Source organism: Coregonus lavaretus (genome assembly GCF_964263955.1).
Source record: "Coregonus lavaretus genome assembly, chromosome: 33".
NCBI lineage: Eukaryota > Metazoa > Chordata > Actinopteri > Salmoniformes > Salmonidae > Coregonus > Coregonus lavaretus.
The window spans coordinates 16,061,221-16,077,489 of record NC_140020.1 but is presented as its reverse complement, the minus strand read 5'-3'; the positions used below and the strand labels follow the sequence as shown (position 1 = coordinate 16,077,489).

Sequence of the window (16,269 nt, the reverse complement as noted above, 5' to 3'; positions counted from 1 at the left end):
GCAACGTATACAAACTCACCAGTTCGATGCGTTTTGTGTCTTTTTAGCCATGTCAGTAAGACAAATAGATAGATTTCACTCATCAGTCAATCATTGGCCTAACAAGGACATGGAGCAGAGGTCAGGCTGTGTATGTCAATGGGATTTGAGTACATTCACATACATAGTTATGTCTTGATGTATTGTACTGTAAGCTACAGCTGCTCTCCACCTCACTCGCCTGATGGTAGAATTTTTCATCCATAACTCCTTTTATACTATATGAGGCATTTGTATTCTAATCAATAATGTTGTGTCTTGTCACATCACACTGTATAAACAGACACATCTCAAAAACCTTACGAGAAATTAAACGCAGAGACAGAAGTGTTGAGTGACATGTTTATGCAATAAATAAAAGTAGATTAAAAAGTTTCAGATGTTTTGTTTCAGAACATTTTTATGACAAATTATCTGTGTGATGTAGCTCTGTCTAAAATCGATATTGGTGGTTAATTATCAGCTAAAAGAGACCAATGTCCTCTTTTGCAAACAGAACTTTACAAAACAACCTACTTTTGTTGTAGAGTAATTCAATAAATCACCTCTTTTCAGTTAGTTGCTATTTATTTTTGCAAGAATTACGGAAATGGCTCCTTCGCTCACTCATTTTGCCTCAGATATGAGTGAAAGGTAAGGTGTTCTGAGAGGGGTAATTACAAGATTAGGCTACGAGACTAGCCTACCTGGCGCATGACAGATAGATAGCCAACATCAAGGTTCCCCAACTGGTGGCCTGTGAGCCAAATTTACCCCTCAAGTTTTCTGAGCAAAAAAAATACAACAAAGAAATTATATACAGTGGGGAAAAAAAGTATTTAGTCAGCCACCAATTGTGCAAGTTCTCCCACTTAAAAAGATGAGAGAGGCCTGTAATTTTCATCATAGGTACACGTCAACAATGACAGACAGAATGAGAAAAAAAAATCCAGAAAATCACATTGTAGGATTTTTAATGAATTTATTTACAAATTATGGTGGAAAATAAGTATTTGGTCAATAACAAAAGTTTCTCAATACTTTGTTATATACCCTTTGTTGGCAATGACACAGGTCAAACGTTTTCTGTAAGTCTTCACAAGGTTTTCACACACTGTTGCTGGTATTTTGGCCCATTCCTCCATGCAGATCTCCTCTAGAGCAGTGATGTTTTGGGGCTGTCGCTGGGCAACACAGACTTTCATCTCCCTCCAAAGATTTTCTATGGGGTTGAGATCTGGAGACTGGCTAGGACACTCCAGGACCTTGAAATGCTTCTTACGAAGCCACTCCTTCGTTGCCCGGGCGGTGTGTTTGGGATCATTGTCATGCTGAAAGACCCAGCCACGTTTCATCTTCAATGCCCTTGCTGATGGAAGGAGGTTTTCACTCAAAATCTCACGATACATGGCTCCATTCATTCTTTCCTTTACACGGATCAGTCGTCCTGGTCCCTTTGCAGAAAAACAGCCCCAAAGCATGATGTTTCCACCCCCATGCTTCACAGTAGGTATGGTGTTCTTTGGATGGAACTCAGCATTCTTTGTCCTCCAAACACGACGAGTTGGGTTTTTACCAAAAAGTTCTATTTTGGTTTCATCTGACCATATGACATTCTCCCAATCCTCTTCTGGATCATCCAAATGCACTCTAGCAAACTTCAGACGGGCCTGGACATGTACTGGCTTAAGCAGGGGGACACGTCTGGCACTGCAGGATTTGAGTCCCTGGCGGCGTAGTGTGTTACTGATGGTAGGCTTTGTTACTTTGGTCCCAGCTCTCTGCAGGTCATTCACTAGGTCCCCCCGTGTGGTTCTGGGATTTTTGCTCACTGTTCTTGTGATCATTTTGACCCCACGGGGTGAGATCTTGCGTGGAGCCCCAGATCGAGGGAGATTATCAGTGGTCTTGTATGTCTTCCATTTCCTAATAATTGCTCCCACAGTTGATTTCTTCAAACCAAGCTGCTTACCTATTGCAGATTCAGTCTTCCCAGCCTGGTGCAGGTCTACAATTTTGTTTCTGGTGTCCTTTGACAGCTCTTTGGTCTTGGCCATAGTGGAGTTTGGAGTGTGACTGTTTGAGGTTGTGGACAGGTGTCTTTTATACTGATAACAAGTTCAAACAGGTGCCATTAATACAGGTAACGAGTGGAGGACAGAGGAGCCTCTTAAAGAAGAAGTTACAGGTCTGTGAGAGCCAGAAATCTTGCTTGTTTGTAGGTGACCAAATACTTATTTTCCACCATAATTTGCAAATAAATTCATTAAAAATCCTACAATGTGATTTTCTGGATCTTTTTTTCCTCAATTTGTCTGTCATAGTTGACGTGTACCTATGATGAAAATTACAGGCCTCTCTCATCTTTTTAAGTGGGAGAACTTGCACAATTGGTGGCTGACTAAATACTTTTTTCCCCCACTGTAGATAATGGGCCTCATTGCCAAAATTCCCAAGTATCTCTTTAATATGGCAGTTCATTATGAGGTATTTGTTCATTTCAGTTTGACCTGGTATGTAATGATGCCTGGGTGGTGGACATGTACCAGGCTACACTCAATGTGGGCTTCCTCGTTGGAAGCATAACTTTTGGATACCTGGCTGACAGGTAAGTTTACTTCGCAACGCAGAAGAAAGATTCTTTTTTTCAATATTAGATCCTGTTTTTACATTCTCTTTTTTTCTTCTTCTTTGAAGGTTCGGCAGAAAAATGAGCTTCTTGATGTCCAACCTCTTGAATGGGGTTGCTGGAATACTTGTAGCAGCGGCTCCAAACTATATATCCATGCTTGTATTTCGCACAATCTTTGGCTTTGCTGTCAAGGGAGTCTGGATGTCTGTATATGTGCTTAGTATGAAAAAAAAACCTTTGTCCCACAAAAGTTGATATATTAACTACGGCGTATATGATTTTGATTAATAATTTGCAGCAAATTAGTCTATGGTTTAGTAAATAGGAAGTTAGTTTATTTCCGATGCAACTTTCAACAGAGGAGGATGGTCAAATTATGTTTCAGTAAAACTCTTGCTTGACTTAAGGTTACATGCTTTACTGTACAGTATGTGTCTTACCTGCAGTGTTGGGGACATATAGTTTACCAAGTTACCAATTACTTCACACTGAAAGAAGTTAGCTACACTAAAGCTACCTTTAAGAACAATATAGTTCACTTAACTAAAGTTACATTTTGAAAAAGTAGTTCACTACACCCAAACTACTTTGTGATAAATTATCATATCTAAATCTGATATGTCATAGACTACAAATTGCAAGAACAGATCATTCTGGAGTCAGATGTTTACAGAAGGTGTACTTTAGCCTATTAAACACAAAAACTGTTTCAAATTAGAATTAGAATTAGAAAGGTCTGATGCCGAAAATAATATTTTTTGCCTACTTTACCCATATTTTATTTTTGCACAAATTGTTGTGTTGTTCCATTAGTTAGCTACACCGCTACATGGCAAAAGCAATTAACTACTGAAAACACTACCAAGATTTGAATTGAATTCAATGCAGTTAAATTACTAGTTGAACTACATGTAGTTCATTACTCCCCAACACTGCTTACTTGTCTCCTCAGTTACTGAGCTGGTGGGAGTTGAGTACAGGAGGATGGTGGGCGTGATTTTCCAGATGTTCTTCAGTGTGGGCATTCTCGTTTTGACCCTCATTGCCTACCTCATCACTGACTGGCGCTGGCTGCAGGTGGCCTTCACTGTTCCTTACTTCATATTTCTATCTTACTTCTGGTAAGACCCGGAATCACCTCAGATATTATACAGGCCTGTTGTAGGATCACCATGTCCAATGCCCTGCTATACTGTATGTCTGCATGGTTCTGAAAACCTCATGTTGCGTCTCACATTTTGGCTTCCAGGTTGATCCCAGAGTCTCCAAGATGGCTTCTCTCTCAGAACAACTCAACCAAAGCTAAGGAGATCACTGAGGCAATAGCGAAGGAAAACAAGAAAACCCTCTCCAAGAACATTGAGGTAAGAAATGTTTCAGGGGATCATACATAATTAAAAAGGCACTGCTAAACTAGATTTGATGACAACTTCCATAGCCTAACATATTTTACAGACGCTGAGCGATGACAATGCAGAGACCTCAACTGCCTCTTTCCTGGATCTGGTCAGAACTCCAAACATGAGAAAGCACACCTTCATCCTCATGTTCAACTGGTAAGACCCATGCTGCAAAAAATTGCTAGACATCTATGACCAATGATTTAAGCTTAAATTACAACAGCACTTAAGCTATATGTAACGTGGGGGATTATACCATAAATAATCTTCCCTGTAGCCGATACTACTACTTTTTTATACGTGAGGTCCCCGGGACAGTATTCAATAATCAAGGTTTCGCTTCAGAATGTTCTGTTTAACTCTGGGCAACATAAAATACATCATACATACCAACAACAACCCAGGAGAACATGCCAAGGGAGAAGGAGAGCGGCACCAATGGAGACAGGTACTCTTGCCATAGAACCTTTACTCCCGATTAAACTTGTCCATTTGCAATACACAATGGTTGCTGCTCCCGTCCTCCAACGGCATGCCAGCCTTTACAATTTTTAGGGGATCCCCTGAAACATCTTCTTCTTCAGTGGAGTTTAATGGTGGTTGGCATCCATTACTGTCCCCAATTCAAGAATAGTATAAATCTATTACACTTTATGATACAAAATGGAAAAGGGGTAAATAAAATAAAGATACAAATAAATGTTGAATTACCCTACCAACTAACCCTATACTCATTCAAACAAATCACCTTATTCCACTACTTTAACCCTCTCTGATCCTACCCCAGGCCAACTGCCTGAGAGGACTGGACACTACCACTCAACACACCTTGTAACTCTTCTGAAGTCAAATCTCGTACCCCCAATTACTTCTCTGCAGCTGCCACCACATGTATTTTAGCTGACTTACGTTTCATCTCTGCGGTACAGTTGATAAGCATTGCTATGAATGCTAAGAAGCCAACCTTACTGAAACATATATCACTCATTGGCCTATCCCTCTGTTCTTGCACATATCTACTATTGTAAAAATTCTTACACAGGAAAACTCTAAGTCAATCTTAAATTATTCATTGTTTATTGTCAGCGCGCTGGAGAGGTTACAACGAACTTGATGCACCATAGTGAACGTCTGTCAGGAGCTCTAATGGGGCAGTTCCGTTAGTACTCTTATATACTGCAGACAAGTTATATTTGCATGATTTAGCTTATTCATCATTAATTCATCATTAACATCTGCTTCATTCATGTGACCGACCAATACTGGGTCATGCATGTGACAGACCAATACCTCACAAGGCTTCTTCTCTCTAAGCTGAGACCTTGAAACTGAGATATCTTTCGTTCTCAAAACAAGGGTCTGGGCGTACTGCCAAATTGCAGATACTGATAGTGAGGGTTCTTTCAATCAGTCACTTGCATGAACACAGAAAACAGTTATTAGAAAAGCACAAACATTGAACACAGAAATGTATAAAATAGAAAAGCACCAACATAACATTTTCCATCACACTGCTATTCACAGAGATCCTCTCAGAATATCCCCTGAAACAAGGGAAAAGCTCAGTTTTTATACAAAAAGCCACACCCTTAATTAAAAGGAGGTGCACCTGTGACTGGCAGAGGCAAGAGGGTGCGTTCAAGAACCACAACAAACTTTAACCCGTTACATATACATTTATGACAGGGTCCCTTTCTCTTCTCGTGGCCTAATTTGATGTTGTATCATCATCTTCACAGGTTCACTAGTGCTATTGTCTACCAGGGTCTTATCATGCGTGTGGGAATCGCAGGAGGAAACGTCTACATTGACTTCCTGATCTCTGGCCTGGTAGAGTTCCCTGCTGCCTTCCTAATCCTCTTCACCATCGATCGTATTGGACGTCGTCTTCCCTTTGCTACGGCCAACATTGTAGCTGGAGTATCCTGCTTCATCACTGCTATGATCCCAGATAGTAAGTGTGCAATATCTGAAAGGAAACTTGTTAGAAAATGGTAGTACCCCGTCTTATTTAATGTGCATAGTACATACGATACAGTAATGTCTCTCTCTCTCTCCTGCAGGTTACTTCTGGGTCAAAACAGTTGTGGCCTGCGTTGGCCGGTTGGGCATCACCATGGCATTTGAGATGGTGGTGTTTGTGAACACTGAATTATACCCCACCTTTGTCAGGTAAGGTTTACCAGGGGTGCACATCTCAAAATGTATAACTAATAACAAACATAGCAGGAAACAAATTATGGAAAAAATACTACAACTGTTTCTCTCCTCAGGAACCTGGGCGTGTCAGTGTGCTCCACTCTGTGTGACATCGGAGGCATCGTTTCCCCGTTCCTGCTCTACAGACTGGCTACCATCTGGCTGGAACTGCCACTCATCATCTTCGGTACATGATTAAAACACTAATTAACCTGTTATAAGATGCTTATACACCGGAGACCATTTCTGTCTGAGGAGTCCATTTCTGTCAGACACTCAATGTGGTAATATGTTTTGTTGTACCCCACAGGGGCGATAGCGTTCGTAGCTGGAGGTTTAGTCTTGCTGTTGCCTGAGACCAGAGGTGTAACACTTCCTGAGACTATCGATGACATTGAGTTCCCAAACAGGTATGATTTTCTTTATCACTTCAAACTAAACTAAATTGCACTGTAGTGTGTTAGAGGATTTGTTTGGGGAATATGGATTTATTGTACATATTCCATTGGTGATCAGACACAAAGAAAACTGCCTGAAGAGTCAACAGCTGACAAATCTCTTGCCCACTGACATGACGACCAACAAAGAAACTACAATCGTCTGATCGATATTGCTCCACCTCTTCGCCACAAGATTGACAGCATACTGAACTCATATACTGTATTTACGAATGTATAACCTATAATATGTTTTTTGCATTTGTTGTTTCCTAACACTAGCTGATGTGAATCCTTTCATGTTTTTGTGATGCTGGTATTTATATGTATTACTGTACAGGACATGATTTTAGATCATAATAATGATCATAATAATAATTTAGATGTTAAAATACACACAATGGTGATTTCTATCATTTAAAAAAAATATTTCAGTTGGAAATCCCCAAATGATATCCACTATCAGTCCTCCACTAATTTTATGGTAGAAGTTGCCAGAAATGTCATCTTCTCAAGTGTGTTTTGAGAAGATTTTCTTATTCTAAACTGTCTCTAGTTATCCCAAATGTTAACATACCCCAGTCGTGTTAATGTTATATACATGTATTGTTGACTGACCTGACTGAAATTAATAAAAAGGTTTCCCATCAAAGATCCCAATGACACACAAGCTCTTCCTTTATTTAACATGTGGTCAAACACCATTGTTGTGTACCAGGCTAGAACCTTGCAATTTCGGAAGAAATCACTTACCACAGGTATTTAATTTGTACTTTCAAGTCTTACAAGTCTTAATAAAACTACATTTAGGGCTCAAATTCAACATTCCTCAAGATTATGGAGGTATAGCAGAGGGTGAAGAATTAATCTTCATCTGATTGTTAATCCAATCCATAAATTTAGATACTCTGATGTACACCCCTGGCTTCATGGCGTCGGCACAGCCCAGACCCCACGATGTCACTCCCTGGAGAACAAAGGTGTTCTGAGCATGGCACACCAAAGGGCCACCACTGTCACCCTGGAAGAAGTCAAAAACAGAGGTAAAAAACTCTGATGCAGTTAACTTTAAACTCATTGTGGAAACTGCGGTATACAACCAACCACACAGTCCTTAATGAAATTGAATGACTACTGGTTGTTGCTGAGCATGTACACTACCAGTCAAAAGTTTTAGAACACCTACTCATTCAAGGGTTTTTCTTTTTTTAAACTATTTTCTACATTGTAGAATAATAGTGAAGACATCAAAACTATGAAATAAATCACAGACAGTGTTACCAGCAAAGCACCCCCACACCATAACACCTCCTCCTCCATGCTTTACGGTGGGAAATACAAATGCGGAGATCATCCGTTCACCCACACCGCATCTCACAAAGACATAGTGGTTGGAACCAAAAATCTAAAATATGGACTCCAGACCAAAGGACAAATTTCCACCGGTCTAATGTCCATTGGTCGTGTTTCTTGACCCAAGCGATTCTCTTCTTCTTAATGGTGTCCTTTAGTAGTGGTTTCTTTGCAGCAATTCGACCATGAAGGCCTGATTCACACAGTCTCTTCTGAACAGTTGATGTTGAGATGTGTCTGTGACTTGAACTCCGTGAAGCATTTATTTGGGCTGCAATTTCTGAGGCTGGTAACTCTAATGAACTTATCCTCTGCAGCAGAGGTAACTCTGGGTCTTCCATTCCTGTGGCGGTCCTCGTGAGAGCCAGTTTCATCATAGCGCTTGATGGTTTTTGCGACTGCAAGATATTGAAATGTTCCGTATTGACTGACCTTCTTCTCTTAAAGTAATGATGGACTGTCATTTCTCTTTGCTTATTTGAGCTGTTCTTGCCACAATATGGACTTGGTATTTTACCAAATAGGTATATCTTCTGTATACCCCACTTACCTTGTCACAACACAACTGATTGGCTCAAACGCATTAAGAAGGAAAGAAATTCCAAAAATTAATTTTTAAGAAGGCACACCTGTTAATTGAAATGCATTCCAGGTGACTACCTCATGAAGCTGGTTGAGAGAATGCCAAGAGTGTGCAAAGCGGTCATCAAGGCAAAGGTGGCTATTTGAAGAATCTCAAATATAAAATATATTTTGATTTGTTTAACACTTTTTTGGTTACTACATGATTCCATTTGTGTTATTTCATAGTTTTGATGTCTTCACTACTTTTCTACAATGTAGAAAATAGTAAAAATAAAGAAAAACCCTTCAATGAGTAGGTGTTCTAAAACTTTTGACTGGTAGTATATACCTGGCAACTGTCTGCTCCCCCTTCAATGTTCCCAGCACACATCTCATGGTCCTTGACTCTGTTGTTCAGGTAGGCAGGACGATTACACACTTTATTTTCTATAACAGGGAAGCCCGTCTCCTTGAGGAGCCCTTCTCCACCAGTTCCTACAAACACAAAGATCAATGTTTTATGTCGGAAAATATAGAAAATGTTTGGTATATTTGCATCAACAAAGTAATGGAGTCCTGGACAAAAGAATAACTTCATTTTGTGTCATGTTATGAGAGCAACCATGAGGGGAAAAAACATGCATGACTCTTGAACCTTGTGTCTCTCCCCATCCTGTCACATAGCACTCAGTTCCAGATGGTACCACGTAATCCTTCTCAGGTAAGCATACTGGTAAAACGTTGTCATTTATGAGTGCAGGGCTGCAACCAACCACACAAGTCTTTTTACAGCCTCTGACTTCCAAACAGCAAGAAAAATATAAAACATTCTATTGAGTTTTTCTTTAATGACATGCAATGGCCTCACTCACCTGTCTAGCTTCAGTAGTGCAATGTCTGTCCCGCCAGGTCCCAGGATCAGTTTCTCCAGGTTACGCTCCTGCTTGGACGCTTCATTTGCTCTCTCTGTATGCGTTCCCAATACCACCATGTAGGCAGATGGCCTCTTTGATCTGACACACACACAGGAAGATGTACTTGTATGTAATCCATAATTAGGACCTCACAGTAAACAATACTAAACAGTCATGCTGCTTTTCTGTTGTGTAGGAGGCTAACACTCAGCCACTATCAATTTTCCCTCTAATCTGCATGTGTGCGCGGGCGCATTTCTAGCCATCTTTGAAAAGCTAGTCAGGTAAAGAGCTTTTTTTATGTCTTAAAGGGGCAGTGTTGTATTTTGAGACCGTCTTGAATAAGCACATTTGCTGCTACTGTAGGCTGAATGATAAAACAGCTATTTCCATGTTAAAATGTTATGGGATGCATTTTTCTCCATTGTTTTTGATGGTAGGCCACTCTGGTAGGCCTACATTATGATCAAATAGCCACAGTAGCCTACTTGGCCACTGTTAAAACTGTAACTTAAAGCTGGTACAGCCTCAGTGCTCACAGTAAACGCGTGCTGGAAGTTGCACAGAATTTTCACAATGTTCAAGTTTGCGCTCAGCAGACCTTTTTTGAGGGAACATTGGCCACTACTACAGAGTATGTACAGCTGCCCTTCTTGTTGGTATAGGTTTTGTCAGTAATTAGCCTCATGACAACTGAGTTGATATGGGCACTGATGAGGGCTGCTCTCTCACCTCTCCAGGCAGTGGGCAGCGGTGAGGACCCACTGAGGGGCGATCAGAGTTGCTCCACAGAAATGGATGCCAGTGCTGCAGAGGGACGGACAGAAGAGTAACTGAGTAAGTTCTCCAAGAGATATTGTTTTTTCTTATTGTATAGAGGTATCAATATATTAATGAGATTCATGAAAGGGAATGGGATACTATCCTCCATACTTGGTCCTTAGGCTGATCTGCCAGGGCCATGAGTGGGGTTTGGATACACAGCCTCCAACGATGCGACCGAAACACCTCATGGGCTTTGTAACAGGCTGCCCACATTTCAAGCCAGCTGGAGACCAGAAATACCGTTTTATTTCTGCATTCCACAATGTAGACCAGATATAGCAGATGTACATACAGTAACCACATACAGTAAATCTGGATAAAACAACTGTGTTAAAACAACAGGGGAGGGGGGGGGGGGGTAGTTATTGGGTGCACAATTTTATTTTATGGGTCTATAATAAAAAAGTAATTTAATGGTAAAAATGAATGACCTTTTAATGTGGCATGAACACAACCATTCATGATGCTTTCATCTGATTGAACAAAACAAATCACTTCAAAAAGTAGGCTATCTGTGCATGTTCCTCCACTCCAGAATAATGGAAACGCTACTTGGTGAATGGAAATAGACATCTGTTTACAAACACCAAAACGTGTGCCTAATGACATTCAGTGATCGCCATTGATTGGGCCTACAGTACATTCATTGATGCGTCTTGGTGACAAATATACTTTTTTTGTAGCCTGTAAAGTCAGGACACCTGAAATGGGGCTGAAAATGTCCCAGGGAAAACGGGATGGTCACCCTAACACACAGGGTCAACTTACTACACTAGGCTACAATGTGTAGGCCAATTACTATGACCTTTAAATAGGGCTTCCGGTAGCCAGTGATGTAGTGGTAAAAAAATCGGTGGATAAACTCTTTGCCAGTCACGGTGAAAAATATAACGCTCCCTATAACGCTCCCTATACTACACTAATAAAATACACGAGTTGAATCAAAACATGTTTACATCTTAGTTCATGAGTTGTCCGTAATTCATGAGTTGAATGCATAGATCGTGTGACATAAAACACTACCTTTCTTTCCTTACATTAATGACATTTATGACATTGTTATTTGTCATTATTAAGCATTTAACAATTGAATTAGAACATTGAGCTTAAATCCAGCACGATTCCTGGATCTTGGAGATCTCGGAAAATGCGCTGTAAGTGTAACAATGCCTACATAAAATGTAATTATGTTTCGCCATGAAAACAGTTCTCATGGGCACACAAATCCAAAATAATGTAGGCCTATGGCATTGCAAAATGGAATGCTTCTAACAGAAAGAGTCAACTATAGGCCTACTGTCATTAATGTTGGATGGATTGGATGCACATTGGTGTCTAGCTGTGTCACGATCGTCTAAGGAGGAGGACCAATGCGCAGCGTTGAAGGTGAACATATTTATTTAGAGAATGATCACACGATCAAAACAACAGACGATAACGTGATGTCTACGGTTGAACACAAACCAAATAAGAACAAGAAACCACAATGAATGAGTGCCAAACGGCTACCTAAGTATGACTCCCAATCAGAGACAACGAGCTACAGCCGTCTCTGATTGGGAGCCACCCTGGCCAACATAGAAAAGCAAAACTAGACCCACAACCTACAACACAAAACATAGAAACTAACACCCTGGCTCAACATACGAGAGTCCCCCGAGCCAGGGCGTGACAGTACCCCCCCTAAAGGCGCGGACTCCGACCGCGCCAACCAAACACAACAGGGGAGGGACCGGGTGGGCACTCCGCCTAGGCGGCGGATCCGGCTCCGGGCATGATCCCCACTCGCTCTCTAACCCCCCAAAGTACCCCTGGTCCGGTCTGGCCCTGCTGACCGGAGCTGGACTGCACACTGGTGGAGCGGATTGCTCTAGCTCCGGCGTGAAGCAGCTGACCCGTGCCGAACCAGGCACCAGTGGAACAGGCCCGGGCTGTGCCGGACTGACGACGCACACCACTGGCTTGGTGTGGGGAGCAGGGACGGGCCGAGCCGGGCTGACGAAGCGCACCACTGACTTGGTGCGGGGAGCAGGAACGGGCCGAGCCGGGCTGACGAAGCGCACCACTGACTTGGTGCGGGGAGCAGGAACGGGCCGAGCCGGGCTGACGAAGCGCACCACTGACTTGGTGCGGGGAGCAGGAACGGGCCGAGCCGGGCTGACGAAGCGCACCACTGACTTGGTGCGGGGAGCAGGACGGGCCGAGCCGGGCTGACGAAGCGCACCACTGACTTGGTGCAGGGAGCAGGAACAGACCGGACCGTACTGGGGACACACACCACTGGCCCTACACCGGGATCTGGAACGGGCCGGACCGGACTGGTAACACACCCCAGTACCTCTCGCCGTGCCTCTCCACCTTCCATCCCCTCTTCGACCAGTGGCCCCCGTAACCTGGCGGCCTCCTCTGCCAACCCGCTGGACCGCTCTATCGTGGCCTCCTGCTGCCCCGACGTTGTGAGCCCCCCCCTAAAAATTTTCTGGGGGTCTCTCCTCCCCGTGGGCCAGGCCTCTATAGTTCTCGCCCAACTCTCGCTCTTCTGTCTCCAACTCCCGCTATTCAGGTCCTCAATGGGCTTGACCCAGTCGAAGCTCTTCCTCCATTGTTCCCAAGTCCACTCTCTCTGCTCTTCACTCGGCTTGACCCAGTCGAGGCTGCCACGGAGATCTGCTAGGGATCTCCCTGGCGATGGCTCCTCGACTCGCTGCTTGGTCCAGTTGTGGTGGTTTCTTCTGTCACGATCGTCTAAGGAGGAGGACCAATGCGCAGCGTTGAAGGTGAACATATTTATTTAGAGAATGATCACACGATCAAAACAACAGACGATAACGTGATGTCTACGGTTGAACACAAACCAAATAAGAACAAGAAACCACAATGAATGAGTGCCAAACAGCTACCTAATTATGACTCCCAATCAGAGACAACGAGCTACAGCCGTCTCTGATTGGGAGCCACCCTGGCCAACATAGAAAAGCAAAACTAGACCCACAACCTACAACACAAAACATAGAAACTAACACCCTGGCTCAACATACGAGAGTCCCCCGAGCCAGGGCGTGACAAGCTGCAGGACAGTTGTCTAGTGATATTGTCGACCATCATCAGCTGATCCAGGAAAGAAAACAAATGTTGATAAAAAAGAATAAAGCTAAATAAATGTATTCTGGCCAGGACAGCACAGAGAACACCAGTACCCGCAATGAGCGCTCTAAACAGCTGACTGACAAAAGCAAACAATGATAAATCAATGGATAAATGTTCTGAATTGGAATAAAGGCTGTTTTTTATCAAGGGTGCATGGCAAACAAATGGTGAAAATGAGCAAGTACAAAGGAAAATCTATGCATTTAAAGGAGCTCAGCTGTGGCCAAAATTCAACACTACTGAGTGCACAGTGCTGTGGACATGGAGGTTTGTGCAGCCACGTAGAAATAAATGGTTTAAACCATGACAAAGAGGTGGGGGTGTTTGTTCAATTTGGAAGCTATTATTTTAATATTTACCACCGTAAAACATATTTACCACTGCATTTTAAACAAATAGGAGAATGGTTAAATTAGCATTATTATACACCCCCCAAAGTTTGACTTTTGTTGTATTTGGGAGAACTCATGTCTCATTCAGGGAAGCTGAGCCCCCCCTGGCTCTCCCATAATTCGCACCCTGCTCACAGTAGTCTACATACCGCAATCTGGGATTTGGCAGTAGTCCCATTTCTGGCTTCTGTCTGTGGTGTAGCACCATGGTCCATTCACGTCATTGTCAGGGTTTCTACAATTCTACCAGTGAAAAGGGGCGCTGAATAAATTGAAGTACATCTTCCCAAATGTCTGTCATATGAAATACTTTTGCAGTATCGTCTGACATTATTTAAATATGTCTTATAAGAAGATTCCTTGAACTTACATTGGACTCCAGGCCTTTGTCAGGGTGGGATTCAGGGGTGAAGCTGATGTGCTGATGGGGGCTCTGGGCGCTCCAACTCTGACAGGTGACACCCAACATGGTCATGGAAGTAGGACCCCTGTATGTCCCCCCGTTGCCCACCTTGCAATCTGAAAGCCACAGTCAACAGAAAACAATATCACGGATCAATTTCTACCCTCAACACTGACAATGTAGGGTGAGTGAATGAATGCTGAACTAAATTCTAATCTAGGTAGTGTTTTCAGTAGTTAATTATTTAAAATGTTTTCCCATGTAGCGAAATGGTAAGAAATGTGACTGTTCCTGGTGCAAATACAATGTCCTATCCCGGAGCTCGAGTAAATGACATTACTAAGCTGCTCCCGAATGTACTACGTCAGGACATGGAAATCCATTCTATCGTAGTCAATGGGGGTTTTAATGACATTATGAAGGGCAGCTCTGATCAGTTGAAACTGGATTTTAAAGAGCTGATTGACTCTCTGCTAGACACCAACAAAAGACCCATCATATCTGGCCCTGTGCCCTCTCTGAATCGTGGCATTGAACGCTTTAGCAGGATTCTTTCTCTTCACAACTGGCTACGTGATTATTGCAGCTCAATGGGTGTAACGTTTGTTGACAATTTCGATACCTTTTGGAAACAAAACACGTTTGGCTTGCGAAAGTATTCATTAATTTTTCCTATTTTGGTGCCTTACAAACTGGAATTAAAATTGTGTTTTTGAGGGTTTGTCTCATTTGATTTACACAACATGCCTACCACTTTGAAGATGCAAAATATTTTTTATTGTGAAACAAACAACAAATCAGACAAAAAAACTGAAAACTTGAGCGTGCATAACTATTCGGTCCCCCCAAAGCCAATACTTTGTAGAGCCACCTTTTGCAGCAATTACAGCTGCAAGTCTCTTGGGGTATGTCTCTATAAGCTTGGCACATCTAGCCACTGGGATTTTTGCCCATTCTTCAAGGCAAAACTGCTCCAGCTCCTTCAAGTTGGATGGGTTCCGCTGGTGTACAGCAATTTTTAAGTCATACCACAGATTCTCAATTGGATTGAGGTCTGGGCTTTGACTAGGCCATTCCAAGACATTTAAATGTTTGCCCTTAAACCACTCGAGTGTTGCTTTCGCAGTATGCTTAGGGTCATTGTCCTGCTGGAAGGTGAACCTCCATCCCAGTCTCAAATCTCTGGAAGACTGAAACAGGTTTCCTCAAGAATTTCCCTGTATTTAGCGGCATCCATCATTCCTTCAATTCTGACCAGTTTCCCAGTCCCTGTCAATGAAAAACATCCCCACAGCATGATGCTGCCTCCACCATGCTTCACTGTGGCGATGGTGTTCTCGGGGTTATGAGAGGTGTTGGGTTTGCGCCAGACATAGCGTTTTCCTTGATGGCCAAAAAGCTAAATTTTAGTCTCATCTGACCAGAGTACGTTCTTCCATGTTGGGGAGTCTCCCACATGCCTTTTGGCGAATACTAAACGTTTACTTATTTTTCTCTTTAAGCAATGGCTTTTTTTCTGGTCACTCTTCCGTAAAGCCCAGCTCTGTGGAGTGTACGGCTTAAAGTGGTCCTATGGACAGATACTCCAATCTCCGCTGTGGAGCTTTGCAGCTCCTTCAGGGTTATCTTTGGTCTCTTTGTTGCCTCTCTGATTAATGCCCTCCGTGACTGGTCCGTGAGTTTTGGTGGGTGGCCCTCTCTTGGCAGGTTTGTTGTGGTGCCATATTCTTTCCATTTTTTAATAATGGATTTAATGGTGCTCCGTGGGATGTTCAGAGATATTTTCTTTATAACCCAACCCTGATCTGTACTTCTCCACAACTTTGTCCCTGACTTGTTTGGAGAGCTCCTTGGTCTTCATGTTGCCGCTTGCTTGGTGGTGCCCCTTGCTTAGTGGTGTTGCAGACTCTGGGGCCTTTCAGAACAGGTGTATATATATTGAGATCATGTGACAGATCATGTGACACTTAGATTGCACACAGGTG

At 42.7% G+C, this 16,269-nt stretch overlaps 2 protein-coding genes across 2 annotated transcripts in view; one reads left to right on the top strand and one right to left on the bottom strand.

Moving 5' to 3' along the window:
• The first annotated feature begins 2,522 nt into the window (after positions 1–2,522).
• On the top strand, positions 2,523–7,342 carry LOC311108349 (solute carrier family 22 member 2-like). Its single transcript, XM_084150981.1, has 10 exons — positions 2,523–2,626; positions 2,716–2,870; positions 3,603–3,771; positions 3,900–4,014; positions 4,106–4,206; positions 5,790–6,004; positions 6,114–6,222; positions 6,324–6,436; positions 6,560–6,659; positions 6,766–7,342. Exons 1-10 carry the CDS (start codon positions 2,559–2,561, stop codon positions 6,851–6,853), a joined length of 1,233 nt encoding a protein of 410 aa, XP_084007107.1. The 5' UTR covers positions 2,523–2,558; the 3' UTR covers positions 6,854–7,342.
• Positions 7,341–16,269, bottom strand: part of LOC311108158 (apolipoprotein(a)-like) — a 61,780-nt gene continuing 52,851 nt past the window's right edge. Inside the window, exons 31-38 of the mRNA XM_084150783.1 lie at positions 14,252–14,400; positions 14,031–14,124; positions 10,451–10,565; positions 10,250–10,324; positions 9,476–9,616; positions 9,259–9,365; positions 8,953–9,098; positions 7,341–7,707 (exon numbers count right to left, since the gene is read on the bottom strand). Coding sequence (XP_084006909.1) covers positions 7,522–7,707; positions 8,953–9,098; positions 9,259–9,365; positions 9,476–9,616; positions 10,250–10,324; positions 10,451–10,565; positions 14,031–14,124; positions 14,252–14,400 — 1,013 coding nt within the window. The 3' untranslated portion in view covers positions 7,341–7,521. The remainder of the gene's footprint in view (positions 7,708–8,952; positions 9,099–9,258; positions 9,366–9,475; positions 9,617–10,249; positions 10,325–10,450; positions 10,566–14,030; positions 14,125–14,251; positions 14,401–16,269) is intronic.